A 23076-nucleotide genomic window follows, 5' to 3' on the forward strand; every position below is an offset into this window, starting at 1 on the left:
CGGAAAATTGTTGTCCTTTATAAATGTGAAAATCAAAGCTACGTAAACCAAAATTTTGCAACACAGAGCCTAAAACACTACATAAAAAATAACATAACAACTATTATAATATCTTATTCCTTAAAGTTAACCCGAACGCAAAATTTTGCCCAAGATTTAACCTAACTTCTTTGCTTAATTTTACTGTATTAACCCTATTTAATTTAATCAAAATGTTAAGGTTAATTGTTAGGGAAATCAAAATAAACAAATCGCTTCTAATTTTTCTCCTTAATTTTACTAAACAAATTATACTAACCCTAGATTTAATTTATGCAAAATGTCATCTCTTATTTATAAACGTTAACCCGTGACGCAATATTAACCCTAGATTTAACCTAATTTTTTCGTGACTTTACTATATTCAATCTAGATTTAATTCATGCAAAATGTCATCTATTATCTCTTATTTTTAAATGTTAACCCGTGACGCAATATTAACCCTATATTTCACCTAATTTTTTCGTGTGACTTTACTATATTAATCCTAGATTTAATTTATGCAAAATGTGATCTCTTATTTCTAAATGTTAACCCGTGATGCAATATTAACCCTAGATTTAACCTATTTTTTCGCGTGACTTTACTATATTAACCCTAGATTTAATATATGCAAAATGTCATCTCTAATTTTAACCTAATTTTTCCCTCCACACTTTTGCATTTAATGTTTATCTAAAGTAAAATAAAAGTATGTTCCCAATTATATGCTGTTTTTTGGAAAGGAATAACTGTTAACTCGTCTAGCTATACTTAACTTAATCTCTTACTTATAAATGTTAACCCGTCTTGCTATACTTAACCTATTTTATTTTATTTCTTAAAGTTAACCCGGAAAATTTTGCCCTAGAATTAACCTAACTTCTTTGCTTAATTTTACTGTATTAACCCTATTTAATTAACCATGTTTAATTTGATCAAAATGTTAATGTTAATTGTTAGGGAAATCAAAATAAATAAATCGCTCCTAATTTTTCTCTTTAATTTTACTCAATAAATTATATTAACCCTAGATTTAATTTATGCAAAATGACATCTCTTATTTCTAAATGTTAACCCATGACGCAATATTAGCCCTAGATTTAACCTAGATTATATTAGCCCTAATTTTTCTCTTTAATTTTACTAAACAAATTATATTAACCCTAGATTTAATTTATGCAAAATGTCATCTCTTATTTTTAAATGTTAACCCGTGACGCAATATTAGCCCTAGATTTAACCTAATTTTTTCGTGTGACTTTACTATATTAACCCTATATTTAATTTATGCAAAATGTCATCTCTTATTTCTAAATGTTAACCAGTGATGCAATATTAGCCCTAGATTTAACCTATTTGTTCTAAAAGTACTTTTTTTAGTAAGTACTTAATTGATATTGTGTTTGACCTAACTTCTCCTTAAAAATGTAGAGAAGTTTGAAAAATGTCGAGTCAAACGATACCTTAATCTTCCACAACGGCAATGTAGAAGCAACTGAATTTGGGAGAAAAAATTGAAAAAGTTAAAAATATAAAAATTGGAAAATAATTAAAAGTTATTAAAAATATAAAAATTAGAAAATAATTAAAAAAAAATTGGTTAGGGGCAAAAATGAAAATTCATAGGCCATTGTTAAAAAAAAATAAAATATTAAAAAATAAAGAAAAGGTTCTCGGTGTAAGTTGAAAAGAGGTGTTTGTGAAATAAATTGTCGAGAAGTAGTTTTTTAAAGTAACATTCAACATCTTCTGGTCAAAGCTCATTCCATTCAATTTTATGCGTTCAAAAAACGTACTTTTTTTAGTAAGTACTTAATTGATATTGTGTGTTTGACCTAACTTCTCTTTAAAAATGTAGAGAAGTTTGAAAAATGTCGGGTCAAACGATACCTTAATCTTCCACAACGGCAATGTAGAAACAACTGAATTTGGGATAAAAAATTGAAAAAGTTAAAAATATAAAAATTGGAAAATAATTAAAAGTTATTAAAAATATAAAAATTAGAAAATAATTAAAAAAAAATTGGTTAGGGGCAAAAATGGAAATTCATAGGCCATTGTTAATGTTAAAAAAAAAAAAAACTCAATCAATAAGTAGATTACCAAATTGCCCCTTATAGGGGCAAAATGGTAAATTCAAGGGACATTTCTTTTCTTATTAGTATATAGATGATGATGGATACGATATTAAAGAATGATGACATGATGTTGAAGGAGATGGTGAAGGTATGATTTTTTGTGTTATTTCATTTTTTATTTTTTTAATTCCATTCATAAATGTGTTTTTTTTTATTTTTTAATTACACATGTGGCATCCAACTCACTTAAGTGAGGTGTCACGTATGTGTTGACCGGCTCAAAATTGACTACTTGCAAAAACGGGCAAAGTCAAGGGGTTGTGTTGTTTTTTTCAAATAGGGAACAAAATCGTAACTTTTAAAAAATTAAGGAAAAAAGTACGTTTAAGCTAAAATATAATTGAAGCTAGTTCAAAGTATATTTGTTTTATTTTCTTAATCAGCCATACCTATTCTCTATTTTAATTTTGATTTTGGTTTGTTCTCATGACCATGAGCATTTCAGTCATTCAAAGAAAAAGATAATTAAAAAAAAAAAAAACCATAGGAGGACATGTTGGGAATATGACCCAATGACGGCGAGCCGCGGACGGCGGAGAAAAGGGTGGGAAGTGATATCTAGGCATTCCATATTTTCATCACCAACATCCATGTCATATGATATTCTACCATAAACCACAATTTCAACTTCTCCTTAATTTTTCCTCATTGGAATCAAATCACCACTCCAACTCCAACGACTGCAGCCCCTCCATCCACCATTATCATACAAGGTGGTTTTCTATGTCCCTTTCTATTATTATTATTATTTGAATGACAAGTATTTACTCTTAATTTGAGTTTGGATCTAGGACCTCCAACTCTTTAACCATTACATCAAATCAGGTGAGCTATATTCAAACCCCATGACACTCTCTATTGATCGCCATATTATTTTAGGATCATCTCTGAATCTAGTGGTATAACCTCTCTCTGTCTATCTCAATTATAATTTATTAAAAATAAAATGAATTAATGTGTTTTCAAAATAATAATATCAATGGATGTATGACACATCAGCTGAGGTTTTTAAGATTGGTTACATGTTTAACTCTTTTTTTTTTTTGGTCAGGTAGTCTGGTGGCTTGAATTCACCTTATAAGATGAATAAGTGGGGTCTCCAGGATTCCAACCCCGGCCCCTGCATATAATAATGCATTGTCCTACCAACTGAGATATGCTCACGGGACGATGTTTAACTCTTTTAAAGCATCACACTTCACTAATTAAAACAACGAGGTCCCACTTGTATGACAAAAAACAAAGATACTTTGTTAATCGGTTAAACAGATAACCGATCTAAAAAGTAGCGATCAAGAGTTAACTCTTTTTTTTTTTGTCAAGTAGCTTAGTGGCTAGAGCTCACACAATTTAATTGTGGAGAAGTGGAGTGTCCGGGGTTCGAACCCCGACTCCTGCATATAATATGCAATATCCCTACCAACTGAACTAAGCTCACGGGGATGATCAAGAGTTAACTCTAATCTCAAGCGAACGTGAATTAGGACCCTATGTGGGTATTTTTGGCATTTTGAGTTGCTGTTGAACAATTGAAGTTGCCTAAAGAGCAATTCTCAACATAATTTACACGTTGGTCTAAAATAGCAACAACGAGAATAATATTTTGTTGAATTTCCTTCGAAAAACTTAGTAACCCAAAAAAATAGCAACAACGAGAATAATATTTTGTCCAAAAGAAACAAGAATACTAGAATAATGTCGTTCTATAACTTACACTCTCTTTTTGTCTGATTCTCTCAGCCACACAGTGAAAAAGCTAAAAAAAAGTAACGATAACTACAAATCAGTAGTTCATAAAAAGGAAGAAGACAACTGAAAAATGATTTACAAGGCATAATAGCAAATTGAAAATTAATAACCAAAGTAAAGTTTTTCCCCCTCTCATATATTTTATTCGCTAGCTACACCCCTCCAATTAAGTTCACATCTATAACATAATATTAGTTAATTATGCACTAACTCAATTTATACTTCCCTTGTCATCTAGATAAAGTTAAATCACATGATTCACATGAGATATTTTTTTAATAAGCAATATTCTTCAGTATAAAATTAACGGCAATTGATGAATCATGATACATTATGACCACGAACAAAATTAATCTAGCCATATAGTAAATTGTTACATTACACCTTCAATTAATCTAGCCATATACTATGGCAATGATTGGTGATAGTGACAACATATTACTCAACATTTCACCCGATGAAGTAAATGATTTTCTAGGTGAGTATACATGGGAAGGTAAATGGGAAAATGTTATAATGATTTATTATGCATTTCCAGAACAAGCCCACAAAGCAATTATCTCTGATTCAGCTGGCACTGCATTGCATGTAGCCATTGATTTAGACGAAGAAATTGTTGTTAAAGAGCTTGTGAATGCAATTTTAACACATAATGTGGAAGTTAGTGATGAAAGAGTTGAAGCATTGGAAATGGAGAATGAACGTGGAGACACACCATTGCATTTTGCAGCATCAAGAGGTTTTGCAAGAATATGTAAGTGTATTATTGGGATTAACAATGAGAGGATATATTTGTTGAGTCGTAAAAATAAGCATGGTGAGACACCTCTTTTTCAAGCTGCTATTAATTGGAGAAAACAAACATTTGCTTATCTTGCTCATATTTCCAAAGAGATAGTCACTTTGCAAGATCTTGTAAGAGAAGATGGTGACAGTATTCTTCATACCGCGATTCGAGGAGAATATTTTGGTAAATTATATTTCCTATGTTTCTTTTTAGTTGTTGATTTTCTACAAAAAATAAAAAAATAAAAAAAATTGTTCCTTTTATTTGCGGTTTTTATAATTCAATGCAACATTAACTATTGTTTTGTCGAGGATACCCTTGATTATATATGTGAAAGATAAATATATGAAATGAGATAATAAATAATTAAGGATGTTATAAAAAAAAAATCCATCAAACCTAGCAAACTTATTTAGTTGTTTTTTGGGTAAGTGTAAATAACTTGTGTTAGAAATATATATCATGCAAAAATATGGCTTATACTTTTAGAATGATTAGTTTTTTGGCATGGTATATAGGCCTAACATGAATTTTAAAAAGAAAAATCTTAACAAAAAGAAACATATAATTTATGAAACATTTATAGCTGAAATAATAGTGATATGAATGTACCAAAACAAAAATATATAGTGATATTAAAAAAAAATGAAATAAGAACATACATAACTGTGAAAGTAATTTATAATTATTTTATAAAAAAATGGAGAGGGGAAATTTGATTAATAAGAGTGACACAAATAATCAAATTACAACTCAGATGAAATTTGAACCACCGAACGGACACCTCTTGGATATGGCTATTCCGTTTATATTTTGGAGTAGTGATACATAGACCACCTTAGGTGGCATGTACCACTTGTACACCCACACACAATTTTGACAAGTGTCCTTGTGGTCCCCCACACACAAAAAAACTCACATGTATTGTCTCTCATACACTCTCACATCGAGTGGTACAATGTGTGTATGGAAAAAAGTGTGTACATGAAACATTATCCTATATTTTGCTCAATTTTATTTATCCTTACATTTTGCTCTCTATTCATTTTTCTGTTGTATTATTCTTTTTTGCAATATATTGTTCTTTTACACATATATCAAGAGAAAAACATTGACATAACAAATGTTTTTCTATGACTAATACACATGGAAGATAAGCAGGCAACAAGCTGCGCCGCTAGCTTTTTCGGATGACACATATATTTTACTTCTGTTTTTTAGGTAGAAACAGATATTGACATATATTGTGCTATAATTGGTTATACATATGTGTTATGTGATGAAACAGATTTGGCTGTGATAGTAGTACATTACTATGATTTCCTAAGCACACATCTGAACAAAGAAGAATCAACTCCTCTCAAAGTCCTTGCCACTAGACCTTCAGCCTTCAAAAGTGCAAGCAACCTTTCATGGTATAAGCGAATCCTATACCACTGTAAGTACATATACATGTGTTGGAGAATTATGTAACATTTATATTATGACATATAAAAATGTACTATATATGTGATTTGAGTATTTTAATTTGTTTGTTGCCAAATTAAGGCATACTCGTGGAACCACTGGATCATGAAAAAACAATGAGATCAAATTTGAGAAAGATGGAGGCTGGTTCAGATTCTAACAAGATGAAGTTACCAGATAACTATACCACTTTATATTATTTCTTCTCTATAGGGTTGATGGCCACTCTATTCGGTATGCGATAAAAATGGATTCTAATGCCATCGGTCTTCCTTTTTTATGTTTAATTTTTTTGCTTTATTCCTTTGATTGATGCTTAACTAACTGATACATGATTTAATGTGTCTTCACTGATACAACATCATAGATATTTGTTCCCCAAAAGGGATAATAACTTAACTTGAGCATGTAAAAAGAAGGAATTAGCTTATGTCATAAGCTTATATATATAGCCTTTTTGTAACTTTAGGTTATTACATGAAATTTGCATGTCTCTGCAGCTGCGTAAAACATACTGCAGAGTCGTTGAATTTAAAAGAAGAAAACTCTAATTAGATTTTTCTTAAAACCAACAACTCTAGCAGTATGTCACAATCGTCGCAAAAGATCCAAACAAGCATGAATGTTTGTAACTTACTTCTTCCGTTTTCAAATACATTACTTAATATTAATGGTTAAAATATATTTATGGAGGTAATTGCAAAAAGATCTTAATTTGTTTCAATTTTGTTAGGAAAAAAGGTCTCAAAAAAGAAACAGCATGATACAGAAGATCCATCAAACGATACAGAGAAATATCCGGTTGGATTTTTGCCACCAAATTATGAAACCTTTCATCAATTTGTCAAGTCTGCATATGTACATACTCTTGGCCTTTCAGGAGTAGGTATGTCTTCTCCATACTAGTTGGCTACATTTGTCTAAGTGATATATTTTCATGGGATTAATTTTTATGCACTAACATCATAAAACTCTATTTACACAAAGTATGATGTCGTTTCGTTAAACAACTGATAGAGTCAAAAAAATATTACTGTAAAAGTGTATAGAAACAAAATCTTATTTCTCTATAAGATATGTATGTTGTGACGATAATTTAACACGATTAACTAATTAATTGGACAATGGTCCTTTTTCAATGAATGTTTCTTAAATTTATAAGAGTTAAAGGATGTAAAGATTGCAAAGAAGAAGCACCTATGGAGTAGTCAGCTGTTGAAGGCATTGATGAAAAGACCTTATGCAGCATTCACGGGAAGTGGTGGTCGACCTTCTGATAGGGAAATTGATTCTGACATGTATAATGTTTTTCCCCAATGGAAACAAGGTATATATATATATATATATATATATATATATATTATATAATGTTATAACTAGGGTTGTTTGAAATTTAATTAGGATCGGTTTTGAAGTACAAGGCATTCGATACAATGATTAAAATAAAATGTGGTTCAGTTCAATTTGAAGTAAAAGTTATTATATACAAAGATTAATTAACTAATATTTATTGTCTTTAACTTGCATTTATAATGTTTTTCAGGTGCCAGTAGGTTTGAAGAAGAACAAGAACAAGAACCAGAGCAAGATGTCGTAAAGGAAATAACATCAAGTCCAAATGAAATAAAGAAGGAAAATGAAAAGGAAATCAAGAAAAAGATGACACCATTTTTGGTTGCAGCAAAAAATGGAATAGTTGAAATGGTTAACGAAATTCTAATAAAAGTACCAAGTGCCATTCATAACACTACCTCAAGAAAAGAAAATGTATTGCTTGTTGCAGTCAAATACAGGCAACCTCTTATTGTTGAGACCTTGAGAATGATTAAGCATTCAAAACCAGAACTTTGGAATAATTTGATTCTTGCAATGGATGAGGATGAGAATACAGTATTGCATTTGGCAGCCGAGGCATTAGGTGGTGATAAACCTTGGCAGATTGCTGGTTCTGCCTTGCAAATGATGTGGGATATAAAATGGTTTCAGGTACATAAAATTGTATAATCTTTATCTCTTCCAAGTGAAAATGTTTGTACAAGTTGATCCATGTGATTATTTTTTATTTATGTTAAATTGGAGCAGTACATCAAAAGCCTTGTGCCACAACACTTCATTTTCAGAAACAACAGCAGTGGCAAAACATCAAGAGAAATTTTCAAGAAAACACACAAAGGTCTTATAAAAGACAGTAGCGAATGGCTAAAAGACACATCGGAATCCTGCTCTGTTGTATCTGCCCTTGTAGCTGGTGTTTCCTTTGCCACAGCAAGCGCTGTACCTGGCGGCACAACTGATCAAGGTAGACCGGTATTAGAAGGCAAGCCTGCATTCGATGTCTTTGCCATTTCTTCACTTATCGGTCTCTGCTTCTCCGTAACCGGACTCATCATGTTTCTTTCTATTCTCACTTCTAGAAAACAAGCCAAAGATTTTCGTCGCGATTTGCCATTGAAACTTCTTCTTGGGTTAAGTTCTCTTTTTGTGTCCATTGCTTCAATGTTTGTTTCATTCTGCACTGGACATTTTTTTCTGCTTAGCCATAATTTTAAGTCGGTTTTGTTCCCAATTTACGCAGCAACTTGTTTGCCTGTGACTTTCTATGCCGTTGCACAATTTCCTCTTTACTTTGATCTTATTACGGCTATTTTAACCAAGGTTCCAATGGCAACCGATAAAGGTGACAATTTATAATTAAGTGCTTCCATATTGTGGTGTTGGATAGATTCATATGTAATATGTAAAGCTTTTGATTTGATATTTTTTTCTTCTTGTGATGGTTATGTTTGTGTGGTCATGGTTGTGTTGAAGTTGAGAAATTTTTGTATAATTTCGAGAATAAGTTTTGATTGAAATTTTTGTATAATATATTATTTTTGTGTGTTTAAAGTGTAATGCATTTGTTACCGAGAGATTGTAATTGATTTAAGCTTGAAGTTTGAGAATGTAATAATAATACATTATCTATGAGTTTTGGCAAATCTTTGTATTTTTTTTTTGTTAGCATTTTTTTTGTATAGTAGTTGATATAATTTTGTGTTGGTTTTAAAGTTAAATTTGTATCTAATGACTCATTTTTTGAGCCTGTACTTATAAAGCCTAATTAAAACAAGGAATATAATTAAGGAGTGGCTTGTTGGTATGGGGAAGTAACAAAAGGGTGGAGTGGTAATGAGTTCATAAGTTCAACTCCTCAACTAGTAATATATCAATTGCAATCATCAATATTACATTGTTTCATGTAAAACTTGACTCAAATTTGAAGCAATGTCTTAGGTTAGAGTCTTATGAAAAGAAAAAAAAAAGGTTGAAAGGGGAGACCTCCCAACAGAGAGTCGTTATCAACAAAGTTGTTAGATACTTAGATCAATAACATGGTTAAAAACCCTAAAACAATGATTATATGTCGGGTCATTGGACCAGCCAAAATTTACAACTCTAGCAACTAATTTTTTGTTTCACTCTTTTTTCTCTTGTAACTGATTAGACATATTTCTCTCCAACTTTTCTCGCAATTTATTTTCTCCAATTTTTTTGCTTCCAAGCTAGAAAGCAAATGATGATAAGCGTTATTTCTAACCACTAGTTACTTGACCAAAAAAAAAGTAATAAGTAATACAAGGATAACATCATCCTATATTTTGCACTCTTTATCTCTTTTGGCTTGATTCTCTCGTTTGTTCATAGTGAGAAAGCTAGAAAAACATTACGATAACAAAAAACAGTAGTTCATCAAAAGGAAGAAGACAACGGAAAAGTATTCTACACAACGACATACTTGAAAATTAAATTAACAATCAAAGTAAGTTCTAGTATACTTTATGTAAAAAAAAAACAAAAAGATGTGAAACACTTCAAATAAATTACTGTGATGAAGAGAAGATGAAATGTTTGTCCCAGATTATAGATTATGTATTTTTTGAAATAATGAAAAGATTCCTTTCTAATAAATGCAAACAAGTATCCACTTCAAAATGTAGTATCTCTTGGCTAGTAAGTAAAATTAATACACCCTCCGATCACTATTATAAACAAAATTCTACATTTTAAATTTATTTAATTAATGATATATGTGGTCTTTACTATAGACTGGAAAATGCTTGCTCCTATGAATCAGCTATCCACGAAAACCACGAATTGATATCTGCCATTCATTTTCAAAAACACATGGCCATGATTTCCATTAAATCCGGAATTAATACTTTTCCATCTCTTTAAAACAGAAACGCATTACATTCTTAGAATTCGTTGGTAAATCCTTCGTGGAAAATAACACTTCTCCAATAGACTACATACATCATTTATTGAATGAATCTAAAATATGTATTTTAATTTATAATAGTGACCGAAGGGTGTACAAATTTTAAAAAATGAAAATAGAAAATATTTTTACAAACCCATTTGAGATTGACGTAGTGATTAGCTTGGGATCTTGGAGTGTGCTCCTCTCAAGGTTTCATGTTCGATTCCCTCTGGTACCAATTTCGGTGGTCAAGTCCATACAAAGCTTTGCTCTGGCTTAGAACGTAGCCGCCGCAAGTGGGCGGGGGGATTGTTCTCCTCGAATTAGTCGGTTCTTGGATCGGATACCGAGTTTTAAAAAGAAAAAAATAATAATAATATTTTTACAAAGTAACGGATCCAAAACAACAATTCTTTTAAAATTTGCTAGTTGCACTCCTATCAACCCAGGGACTGCAATACAGGGCCTTAAAATTAATAAATAAATAAATAAAAATCAGAACACGAGAATGGCATGTTTGTCCAAAAGGAAAAGGATTGCAAGAATAAAGTCGTCCTACATTTTTCACTCTTCAAATTCACATAACCCATTAATTTATTCTTTCCTTGTCATGTAGAAAAAGTTACATCACATGAGATGTTGTTTTATTTATTTATATAAGTATTAGATTCTTCGGTATAAATATAGCGGCAATTGATAAATAATGATACATTAGCATCAAGAACAATTTCATTTTTGCCACCATGACTGCTATTGTTGATAGTGATAACATATTACTCAACATTTCATCCGATGAAATTAACGATTTTATAAGTGAGTACACATTGGAAGGTAAATGGGATAGTGTAATAAGGTTGTACAATAAATTTCCAGAACAAGCTCACACAGCAATTATCTCTGATTCAGCTGGCACTGCATTACATGTAGCCATAGATTTAGACGAAGAATTTTTTGTCGAAAAGCTTGTGCATGCAATTTTAATGCATAATAATTTGGAGGCATTGGAAATTGGGAATGAACATGGAGACACACCATTGCATTTTGCAGCATCAAGGGGTTTTGCAAGAATATGTAAGTGTATAATTGGTAGTGAGAATGAGAGGATATATTTGTTGAGTTGTAAAAATAAAAATGGCGAGACACCTTTTTTTCAAGCTGCTGTTAATTGGAGAAAACAAGCTTTTGCTTATCTTGCTCATATTTCCAAAGGGATGGTCAATTTGCAAGAACTTCTTGTGCGAAATGATGGTGATAGTGTTCTTCACACTGCTATCCAGGGAGAACATTTCGGTAAATTAATTAATAATCTATATATGTGTTAGAAATTATATATAATTAATGGCCGTTAATTTACACTCACCTAAAAACATTAAGGTGTATGTTAGCAACCTACACTCATTTGATAATACACACTCATTTTTATAAATTTTATCAAATTGTTTACACCCTCCTCACTAATTTACATCCACTTTCATCATTCTAAATATTGTTTTCTTAAAAGTTTGTCTTTATTACATGTTTTGTATCTTAAGCATGTTATTGTCTTTTTTGTTTCTTTTTTTAAGGATCTTTTTTAAGCTGGTTACAAAATTGCACTTCTATTTTAAATTAATTAGAATATAAACAAAAGGGTGTTTTAGTAAATTATAAGTGGGAGCAGCTTGCTAACTTGCAAATTATGTTTTTAGGTGGTGTAAGTTAGCAGCTTCCATTTTTGTGAAGATGTATTTTAGCATTAAACACATTCTTTATTTGGACAAAACCCTCCAACTTTTCTTTTTGATACAAGTCAAACCTGAAGGACAAATATGTCATTTAAAATTTGTTATTAATATTTTTTTATTCCATCTTTTTCTTCCAAGTCAACATCACGAACCTCTCTCTTTCCTTGGTCAACAACATCCATTCAACTCTTCCAACCGCACCACCACCGCCATCACCACTTCTGCATCTTCCTCTGCTAGAATTCCTCAACTCGATCCTTCATCAACCTCCGTCAACAACGTAGCTTGCAACGTGTTCCTGCATATGCCCGTGCTTTCATAACTACATATCGGACATCTTTCATAAATCTATTCAATGCTTCCAATTTGATGTTCAACTCTTCAACGTTAACCAGTGCCCCGGGGCACCGGTTAGCATTTCCCTATATATATATATAAAAGCCCTTGCTTGAATTAATTTATAGTTATGAATACTACTTTTTAGCTGAAATAATTAGTTAGTATTGTATTTTTTGTTTTTTTGCTAATAAATTATTTGTGTGTGTGTTTTGGAGCAGATTTAGCTGTGATAATAGCAAATTACTATGCTTTCCTTAGCACACATCAGAACGAAGAGGTATCCACTCCTCTGTATCTCCTTGCTAATAAGCCTTCAGCTTTCAAAAGTTCTAGCAGCCTACCATGGTATAAACGAATCCTATACTACAGTAAGTAATGATTTTTTTTTTTTTTGTCAAATAGGATTTACATCATCCGATTACTATTATAAGTAAAAATTTACATTTTAAATTCATTAAATAAATGATGTATGTGGTTTATAATAAAGACCACATATACATCATTAACTAAATGAATCTAATTTTTTTTTTTTCCGCTTAAAATAAAGACCAAATGATGCATATATGTTTGACAAGTAATTAATATTAATTATTATATTCCACACAAGAAAAAAATATTAGGTCTAATGGTCTCTAATTAATTTTCAATTTTTATTTTAGTCCTTCGAAAAATCAACATGTTGGTCCCTTAACTTTTGATCCGTTATTCAATTTGGTTCTCTTCCTTAATTTTTTAATGACTAAAATTTTAACGATTTGATTTTAACAATTTGATTGCATGTCAATTGTATTTAATACGGAACCATAAACGGCTTTTTCTTTTTTCTTTTTTTCACTTTTCATCATCTTCTCTCTTCTTCCTCAATCTATATCAACATTTTTCCAGATTTTCTCTTTTTTAAAAAACACAAGTCCATAAAACACAACACAAAAAGTATCAATCTTTTTCCAGATTTCCTTACCCCTTCTTCATAGTTTCTGCCCAGAATTAATTCACTCTTCTTCTCTCAACACAACATAAATCCAAAGAAACAACACAACACAAAAAGTACCAATTTTTTTTGTTGAAAATACTAAGAAACAACACAACACAAATTCGTTTGTATCATAATCAAACTCCAATCTGCACAATCACACCTCCATTTCCGGTGGAAGAAGGAGACGGTGGTGTAGGATGGTGACCGTATAGAGAGGATTGCATCGTTACAAGTGAGTGACCGTACGGTTGGGTGCTCGATGGTTGTGGGAAGGGAGATTGGTGATGCGAAGGAAGATTGAAGGGGCTTAACATAGGGGGCTCGGTTGTTATTATTTTTGTTAGGGAGGCCAAAATCGCAACTTTTTAATACTTAGGGGGTCAAATCTGCGGTTAAACCTCTTTTTTTTTTTTTTTGAAGGAATACAGTTCACAAATTTAATTAGTATAAAAACATATTCTTTCACAATTTTTTGGATTTTGATGAAGATGAAGAAAAGAAAAAAAAATTAGGTGTTGGTGGTACATCGTAAGATAAAATAGACATGCGTAATCCAATGGTCATCTTTTAGAAGAAAAAAAAATCAAAGGGTTTAAACTAAAATAATTAACAGAATCTATGGTGGACTACTTTTAAGGTTGGGCCACCATAAATATTTGAGGTTAAAGTTAACATTTAGAGACCTTTTTTAAAACTGGAGCAAAAGTTGAGGGATAAAGTGTTGATTTTTTGAGTTATGAGACAAAAATGAAAACTAGAAATTAGTTAGATGACCATTGAACCAAATAAGCCAAAATTATATGATTAAAAGTGTGTAATGAATTTGTGTTTGTTGCCAAAGGCATACATGTGGAACCAGTGGATGCTGAAAGAACAATGTGGTCAATATTGAGAGAGATGGAGGCTCCTCAGATCTGGATCCAAACATTCGGATTCCCATCTAATTATATCACTTTGTGTGATTTTTATCAAGGGTTAATTGTCATTCTATCTGGTATGTCGTCATATATGGATTCTCATGCCATCAATACTTTTTCTTACTTTTTTGCTTAATTTTTTATTAGCAGTGATATTTGAACAACTATTTTGGTACAACTTTTGGAACAATCTTGTTTTGTTCTCTTTTTATTAGTCAAAAATAATAGAGAAAGAATAAGGAAGAGAGAGAATAAGAAGATAATGTGAGTATGAGAGAGAAGGTTGTACAAAATTATACAAAAATGACTGTATAAATATCATTTCTCATTCTTTATTGATCTACTTAACTTACCGAAACATTATTTAAATGTCTCTTCACGGATACATCGTCATAGATATTGGTTCCTCCAAAAGAGGAGTAGAGATCCTCTTCATATATTTTTTTAAATGGACATCTCCAAATGGGATAATAACTTAACTTGAGCATGTAAGAATAAGGTTACAAGCCTTTATTGATAGGCTTTTTATTTCGTTAGAGATTTGAATCCTATGTAGCTTTTATGTTACTTATTAAAGGGGAGTAAATTCTCATCTCATATCTTTTAAGATATGCATTTAAATTACACTACTCTACCTTCTTATGTTAAAATAGACAATCTCTTTTCTTATGCAAAATATATTAAAAAAAAAAAAAATTACAATCCTCTCTTTTGAGATAAGCTTGTTAAAAAAAATATATTAAAATTTACACCACCCTCAATATTTATTTTTAATTTTTAATGTTTAATGGTATATCAAAGAAAATCTAACATATACAAGACAATGAAAAAGGGTGCGGATCTATTTTATTATAATCCTCTCTCTTGAGATTGTAATTCAATCATCTCTTAAGGGAGAAAAATATAATTTATTTTAAATACTTTTAAAGAAGGAGAGTGTGATTCAATTTTATTTTTTTTCAGAGGAAGAAGTTGTAGTTTACTCCAATATTTTAAAACCAACTGTTTTCATTTTGTAGGAAAATGGTTTAAAAAAAAGAAACAACACGACATAGAAGACCCATCAAATGACAATCGTCGTCCTTTTAATTCTGAGAATAATCTGGAAGGAGTTTTGCCACCAAATTACAAAACCTTTCGCCTATTTGTCAGATGTATATCTGAACTCACTCTTAGACTTTTTGGAGGTATGTCTTCTCCACATTAATTTCTGGCTACTTGTATGTTTATTTCTCTTTATAAATTTTCATCTGCTCTCTCACAAACATTCATGCATTTGTGATCAATTTCAATAAAATTCTTCAATGATGATTTTTTTGAGTTTTTATGTTTTTTCTTCAATTTCTTTTTATTGCTTTGTGTTTGGAAATTATTCTTCAATTCTCTTTAAATTCATTTTATTTTTTGCTTCGATTTTAGAGATATAGTGCAAATTCAGTTTCCATACATTTATGTAAACTCAGTTTACACGACGTATGTAAACCCAATTTACATACATGATTGTAAACTCAGTTCACACGACATATATAAACTCAGTTTATTTACACTATTTGAAATTATTATTTGATTCTCTTTGATTTCATTTTTTTCTTCGATTTGTAGAGGTTTACGTGAATCGAATTGTTTATAGTTTAGTGTATGTAAACTCAATTTATGGCGGTGTGTGTAATATGGGTTTTACGTACTTATACGTAAACTCGGTTTAAAATTGAGTTTACGTAGACCGAAACTATTGAATAATACAATATATCATTTATTTTATTTTAAGGATTTTTTAATCATTTTAGGATGTGACTAGATAAATTATATGTTTCTTTTATTTATAAGATTTAAAGCACATAAAGATTGCAAAGAACAATCACATATGGAGTAGTCAGCTGTTGAAGGCACTATTGAAGAATGCAGCATTAACGAAGAGGAACTATTTGGATCCTGTATATATGTGTATGTACTATTAACATTAATTATTTTCGGTGCTATGGTGTAAATTTTACTCATTAATTTTTGCTACTAATTGATTTACTAAAAAATTAATAAATATTGTTGTCAAAAACCAATAAGAATAAAGATGTGGAGTAAGTATGGACAACAACCAGCAACTAAACAGTCTCAAGTAACAAAAACAAACATAAATTTAATCTAACAATCAAGTGTAAATAGATCTTTAATATTGTTGTTTAATTAGTGTCTAAAATAATATTACAAACCTAATGGATTCTACTAACTGATAAAGATAAAAGGCCTAATAACATAAGCTAAATCTTATTATCTAACACTTTCCATGATGAATCTAATCTCTCCTCTGTACATTCTCTCTAATCCATGAAAATATTATGGTAATATTGCTATTTTGAAACGGATGGTAATATATACAAAGAAGATTAATGGCATTTTAACCCTCCATAGTTTGAATTGACAGTGACAGTTGGAACAAGCAGGATGATTGAAGAAAAAAGTGAACGAGACAAAATGGCATATGTGAAGGAGAAGGCACCAATTTTGGTTGCAGCTAGAAATGGCATATATGAAATGGTGAAAGAAATTCTAATCGAAGCACCAACTGCCCTCCGTAGTACTAACTCAAGCAAACAAAATGTATTGCTTGTTGCAGTAGAATACAGGAAAATCCTAGTTGTTAAGACTTTGAGAAAGATTCTGGAATCAAAACATTGGAATAGCGCCTCTTCAAAACAAGAAAAACTTTGGAATAGCGCCTCTTCAAAAAGAGAAGAAATTTTGAATAGCGCCTCTTCAAAAAAAGAAAAACTTTGGAATAGCTTGGTTCTTGCAAAGGATGATAAGCAGAATACAATATTGCATTTGGCAGCAGAGGCACAAGCTGTTGATAAACCTGGACAGAATATTGCTAGGTCTGCATTACAAATGATGTGGGATATGAAATGGTTTCAGGTACATACACTTACAACCATATGTATAATCTTTTATTCTTTAACATATTACTTGTTTTGAAACTAGTTTCTCTATTTCAATTTTTTCACTAACTCCCTCTTTTACCTATCAATAAAATTCTAGATCTAGATAAGGTTATAAGCATTTTTTTTTGGCAAGTGAAAAATAATTCATGATCTTAGAATTTAAGTCTAAGAAAGTATCGAAGTCTAACCAAAATTAGTTGGGCCACTCAGGTATCAGTTTTAGTTGTCCAGTTCTAAACATGAGTTTATAATTGGGAGGACAAAAACTTGTTTTGAGAAATTTCCTTGAAGCAAAAGCTATAGTATAAATTTGACTTAACTACACTTTTTGGTGTTTAAGTTATTTTCAGGTTTGACTTTGCTTCCTTAAGTATTTATATTTTGGTCTTTTAAGTTACTAACATTTGACCCTTTTTTCAATTTTTCATTTAAGTTCGTAAAATGTTTTGTAAGCGCCATTATATTTTGGTGACTAAAAGTCTTATTCAGCAATAAGAAAAAGATGGAAATATATATAGGGAAAATTTACCAATTTAAGCCAAAAAATGACAGAAATGATGAAAGTGTTTAGCTTTTGTAAGCTAAGGGACCAAACAACAGAACTGAAAATTCTTATTAATGTGTCTGACATTTATAACTTAGGAGATCGAAATAAAATAAAAATAAAAATAATTTAAGTCTAAAATAGAATCTCTTTCAAATGAACATGTTTGTATATGTTGATCCATTTGCTTTTTTTCCCACCTCGGAGCAGTATATCAAAAGCCTTGTGCCAGAACACTTACATTTGACAAGCAACAACAAAGGCAAAACAGCTGAAAATATCTTCAAGGAATCACATGAAGGTCTTATAAAAGACAGCAATGAATGGCTAAAAAACACAGCAGATTCCTGCTCGGTTGTAGCCGCGCTTGTCGCTGGTGCTTCCTTCACCACAACAAGTGCAGTACCTGGCGGAACAACTGAGGGTAGACCAGTATTAGAAGGCAATCCTGCATTCAATGTCTTCCTCTTTGCTTCGCTTAGTGGCCTTTGTTTCTCTTTCACCGCACTCATCATGTTCCTTTTTGTTCTCACATCTCAAAAACGAGCAAAAGATTTTCGCAGGGATTTGCCACTGAAACTTTATATCGGGCTAATTTCACTTTTTGTGTCGATTGCTTCTATGATTGTTTCGTTCTGCACTGGCTACTTTTTTCTGCTTAGCCACAAATTTAAGTTGATTTTGTTCTCAATTTCTGCAGCAGCTTGTTTGCCTGTGGTTTTCTATGGTGCTGCGCAAATTCCTCTGTACCATTATCTTCTAACAGCTATTTTCACTAAGATACCAAGGGCAATTGATGACGTTGACATTTTTTAAGAACCTCTATATCACTATTTGGAATAATCAATGTGGTGTTGGATATATTCATTTGTAATATGTAATGCTTTTAATTATTTTTCTTCTTTGGCTGGTTATGTGTGTTGAAGTTGAGATCATTTGGCATACTTCTAGATAAACTTTTGATATAAACATGATGCTTCGAAATGTAATAATATCTTTTATGTAACTGATTTAAGCTTATACTAGATTTTTGTCACAAGAGAATATAAAGGATAATACATTAACGACCAACTTATACTATTTTTATCCCCTATTTTTATTTAGGTTTTAATTTGTTTTCTTTTGAGGGAGTTCTAAAATAGTCTTTCATTTTGCAAAGTTATATCATTGTTGTTCATTCCATTTAAAATGTGTTATGGATAGGACTATATCAATATATTTTACAAAATATAAGATAATTTAAAAAATATAAAGTATGAAACATATGATATTAGTCTTACAAAAAAAAAACATATGATATTAGTTGGCAATTAATCTAGTAACATGGTGAATTACCCCTGCAGCAATTGTCTAAGTGTTCTCTCTTCTCTGGAGCAAATTCCACAATGAGGATTTGCCGGTGTTCTCTCTTCTCTCTCCTCAAACGCCATTTTTCGGCGACCCAACCACTTCCGACGTAACTCCGGTGTGCTTTCCCCTTTCATTTTTCACACTTTTCTCTTCGATTTTCACGATCTTATGCTTCTCCACCAACATTTCATCTCTGCAATTGAAGTTTTCCGACTCTATTGGGTGAATCTAAGGTTAGTTCGTTTTCCTCCGGAGATTCCTTTCTGTTGTTCTTTCGATTGGGACATGTTGTTTCTCTGTCAGATTTTCTTTTTTCGTTGATATGGTCTGCCCTTGGGCATTTCTTGCTGCTTTGGACACGGCGGTGGCGGGGAGGTGCCGCCGGAATCTGGAAAATCTTTTGCTCAAGCTCTCGCAGATTCTGATGACATTCGTCTCAGCTAGTTACCTCCGGTGGTGACTAAGACGACGAATTCACCAGAATCTGGTAAGTCCTTCGTACAAGCCTTGTCTTCTTCCGATGAGCCCCAATTGACTAAATTTCCCCCCAAAATTGTGATGGGAACCACTGTTCGTGTCAAAGTGTCTCAATCGGAGTATGAATTAGGTGTGGTTGAATGTCAATTCAACCTCCATGGCAGAGCTACTCTGCACAAGGGTGATCAACCTTTGACAACCTTAACTTTGCAACAGAAGCTATCTATGTTGTGGCCCTCTTTGCGTAATTGGTACATTACACCTCTGGGAAAGGGTTTCTTTGAGTTCATTTGAAGATATGCGAAGAACATGGGCTTTAGGTGTGGTCAATCTGAAACCAGGGATCCTTCGTTTCTCTTGTTGGTCAAGGGGCTTCAAACCCCAAGCTCAGGTGCAAACCCATGCTCAGATTTGGGTTATACTTATGCATTTGCCTCAAGAATATTGGAGGAAGACGGCCCTTTTTGAGATTGCTTTCGGTTTAGGCACTCCTCTTGCTATTGATGATGCTACTCTTAGTAGAAGATTTGGGGTCTTTGCAAGGGTGCTTGTAGATGTTGATCTATCTGAACAATTATTTGAGTCAGTGGTTGTTGAAATTGAAGGGTACATTCTATCCATTGATATCCAATATGAGAAGTAACCTCCTTTTTGAGTCAATTGTAAAGTTCTGGGACACAATCTTCAAAATTGTAGGAAACTGAATGGATCAAACAACACTGAAGGATCTGTCAAATTGAAAACCAGAAATGATTTGAATGGCAAGAAACAGGTTGATGCTGTCATGTTGGGCAAGGTATCTGGTGCTTGAAAAGACTCACACTCTCTGCCTACCAAGAATCTAGATGGCTCTGATTTGATGCATAAAGATATTGCTGAGTTTGTGAACTCCCCTGTTAAGATTTTCGACCTTGAAACCACCAATACTGAAAATGCACAATCTAAACAGGCTGCTACTGAACTACACAACATAACCAATTCCTCTGATTCTCATTTACGTCTTGGAAGCTTGAATGACCTACATAACACAGGTAACTTGCATGAGGAAGGAAATGAGGATGATGTAGCCATCACTGGTTTCATGAAAGATGTGATTTCAAATCCTCTTTTTGGGATGAACTCAAAATCACCCTCTGCTTTAACTCTACATAATCCTTTTAACAGGTTGCAGGAAGATAGTGCAATTCATCTTGAGGAGAACCCTCTAATGGATCAGATTCAATGTCAACCTGCTACTAATCAGGTGCATGCTATTTTGGAGCCTGTTCTCATTATCCCTCAGAAGGATGGTGTCCCTGTTCCTCATAAAATCACTGCGACGCCTGGTGATTTAGGGGAAACTGAGAGGTCGTCATTCCTTAGTGTTGCCTTTGCATACATCTCTTCAGCTTGTGATCCTTGTTTACTGAGACCACACCTAATGCTTGTTCCATATACTACTATGTATGCTGAATTGAGTACTGATAAGAGACCTTTTACCACAACATACAACTCTAAGACACCAACAGCTGCAGCACTTAAGAGTGTCCAAATTTTGAAGCAATTTTGGGGAGATGTGGAGGGTGATGACTCTGACACTGAAGACCTCACCATTATGCAAACAGGTGTTGATCAGTATTCGGTGAGTGACACTTAAACAGTTGGCAAAGTCAAGTGTGGCAAGAAGAATTAAAAACAGAAGAGCCCCAAGTCTATGGCTGAAGCAAGTTCTGCTAGAATAAATACAAGATCCAAGAAAAATCTCAATATCACCACATCCTAATGAAACCGTTTGTGTGGAACCTCATAGACATTGGAAAACATGACTTTATGTTTCTAGGCAGAGTCATTTAACACAAATGGAGGGCTTGGTTAGCCCACATAAATGTTTGAGTCTTTAGGAGCTTTCTTCTGAGTTGTGCTCTTTTTATTAGCATATTTTTGTTTTAGTATAGATTGGTCATAGTTGGCCTACATATATGTTGTAATAAGGTTCATCCTCCTCATGATTTGCATTTTAATTTTTCTTGCTTTGATCAAAAAAATTTAGTAACATGGTAAAAAAAGTTACATTTTTTGATAGAACAAATAAACATAATAATTAGATTAATTGGGGGGACCATAGCCTAATATATATCTTACCAAGTATTTTAACATAGTTAGTTTAGCATATAAAAAAAATATTGAAAATGTAGGGCCCCCTGCATCCGACATCGGTAACAAGAGAGATGAGATTCAATTAATAAACATTAGACATCATTTATGTTGAGTTCTTTTAATAATGTTTTTGTTGATATCCTAACAAATGAATGAAAATATAATATGCTTTATATGAAAACTTTACATTTTTTTTTATTTTGATCATATATATTATTTTTAAAAATTGTGACTTTTATAATAATAGAATAATGAAGAGTAATTTTGACCAAAAAAAAAAAAAGAATAATGAAGAGTAATTGATCCTTATTTTCTTCAAGAATTTTACATGCATATAAATTTTAGTATAAAAAATTTGTTAACGTATCTTAGCCGTATTGTCCTAAATTTTTAAAATTTCGTGTATCCGAGTATTCTTATCGTATCATATTATACCCACACCCATACCATGCATTCGGGTTTCATAGACTAGTACAAGCCAGGATCGTTGGTAGGTACCTTATCATGGATGACTAACCGGGTAAAAGATGGGATAATGGACTTAAAAAATATTGATGCTTCGTGAAATCTTGAGATGTAAACCTTGGGTACCGAAATCATGGATTATAGTGGATGAAGTCCTTCTTATGTTAGAGGGAAAAATCACTTTATATATAGTGGACTAGACTTGACAATATCGTCCCTCCCTCTCATTTAAAAGGTTTAACAAAATAAATGAGTATATTTATATTTAATTTTTTTATTATCCCAATTATTCGTTTAAACAATTTTTTCTATAATAAAGATTGTTGCTGGTATCATTAAAAAAGTTATATTATTTTTTTTTTGTTATATTGTTGGTGTCATTGAAATAGATAATCATGTTTAGTTTGGTTTGCAATATTATGAAGATTCAAGAATAAATTATTTTTCATCGAATCTCCTGATCAGTTTTCAATTATTTAATCAATTCATTTTTTTAATACTAAATTTTATTTTTATAATTTTATTTTAATTTTTTTTCTTTATTCTAAGTGTTATCTAAATGTAAAATACTTGGAGTTGAGTCTATAGAAGAGTTTCCCCTTCTTTATATCAAATCTTTTTATTCTTTATTTAATTCAAAGAAAACCATTAAAAGAAATATGTGTTCATATCAATTTTAGTTTATGTAGTTGTTATATAAAAATAAGCTATTTTTGTAGTGTTTCCTATTGTTGGAGTTGTGAAGGTGGTGGAAAACATAAAGGGAATTGAATTGTATTCTTGTGTTTTAAAATCTTTTTATGTTATTTA

General features: G+C 31.7%; 2 protein-coding genes across 4 annotated transcripts; both read left to right on the plus strand.

The window, feature by feature from the left end:
• Nucleotides 1-4255: 4255 nt before the first annotated feature.
• On the plus strand, nt 4256-9088 carry LOC11429822 (uncharacterized). The gene is made up of 7 exons (XM_013598834.3): nt 4256-4878; nt 5984-6133; nt 6244-6396; nt 6896-7048; nt 7325-7489; nt 7706-8148; nt 8245-9088. Exons 1-7 carry the CDS (start codon nt 4317-4319, stop codon nt 8851-8853), a joined length of 2235 nt encoding a protein of 744 aa, XP_013454288.1. The 5' UTR covers nt 4256-4316; the 3' UTR covers nt 8854-9088.
• A 1990-nt stretch (nt 9089-11078) lies between these two features.
• Nucleotides 11079-18848, plus strand: LOC11433362 (uncharacterized). 3 transcript variants are annotated; one of them, XM_003616841.4, is made up of 7 exons: nt 11079-11692; nt 12684-12833; nt 14283-14435; nt 15378-15545; nt 16186-16302; nt 16778-17268; nt 18049-18848. In XM_003616841.4, the coding sequence occupies exons 1-7, from the start codon at nt 11146-11148 to the stop codon at nt 18652-18654; spliced, it is 2232 nt and encodes a 743-aa protein (XP_003616889.1). In that variant the 5' UTR covers nt 11079-11145; the 3' UTR covers nt 18655-18848. The 3 variants fall into 3 exon arrangements, with proteins under 3 accessions (XP_003616889.1, XP_024640203.1, XP_024640204.1); XM_024784435.2 differs by having other exon boundaries at nt 18539-18848; XM_024784436.2 differs by having other exon boundaries at nt 18542-18848.
• The last annotated feature ends 4228 nt before the right edge of the window (nt 18849-23076 follow it).

This window comes from Medicago truncatula, chromosome 5, assembly GCF_003473485.1.
Source record: "Medicago truncatula cultivar Jemalong A17 chromosome 5, MtrunA17r5.0-ANR, whole genome shotgun sequence".
Taxonomy (NCBI): domain Eukaryota; kingdom Viridiplantae; phylum Streptophyta; class Magnoliopsida; order Fabales; family Fabaceae; genus Medicago; species Medicago truncatula.

What these genes read in the sequence shown, in the direction of transcription:
- LOC11429822 (XM_013598834.3), top strand. Translation starts at nt 4,317, where the DNA reads ATGGCAATGATTGGTGATAGTGACAACATATTACTCAACATTTCACCC. An exon ending in GTTGATGGCCACTCTATTCG is followed by an intron (nt 6,397 to 6,895) that starts GTATGCGATAAA and finishes CAATTTTGTTAG; the next exon opens with GAAAAAAGGTCTCAAAAAAG. An exon ending in GGGATATAAAATGGTTTCAG is followed by an intron (nt 8,149 to 8,244) that starts GTACATAAAATT and finishes AAATTGGAGCAG; the next exon opens with TACATCAAAAGCCTTGTGCC.
- LOC11433362 (XM_003616841.4), top strand. Translation starts at nt 11,146, where the DNA reads ATGACTGCTATTGTTGATAGTGATAACATATTACTCAACATTTCATCC. An exon ending in TATCCAGGGAGAACATTTCG is followed by an intron (nt 11,693 to 12,683) that starts GTAAATTAATTA and finishes GTTTTGGAGCAG; the next exon opens with ATTTAGCTGTGATAATAGCA. An exon ending in TAAACGAATCCTATACTACA is followed by an intron (nt 12,834 to 14,282) that starts GTAAGTAATGAT and finishes TTGTTGCCAAAG; the next exon opens with GCATACATGTGGAACCAGTG.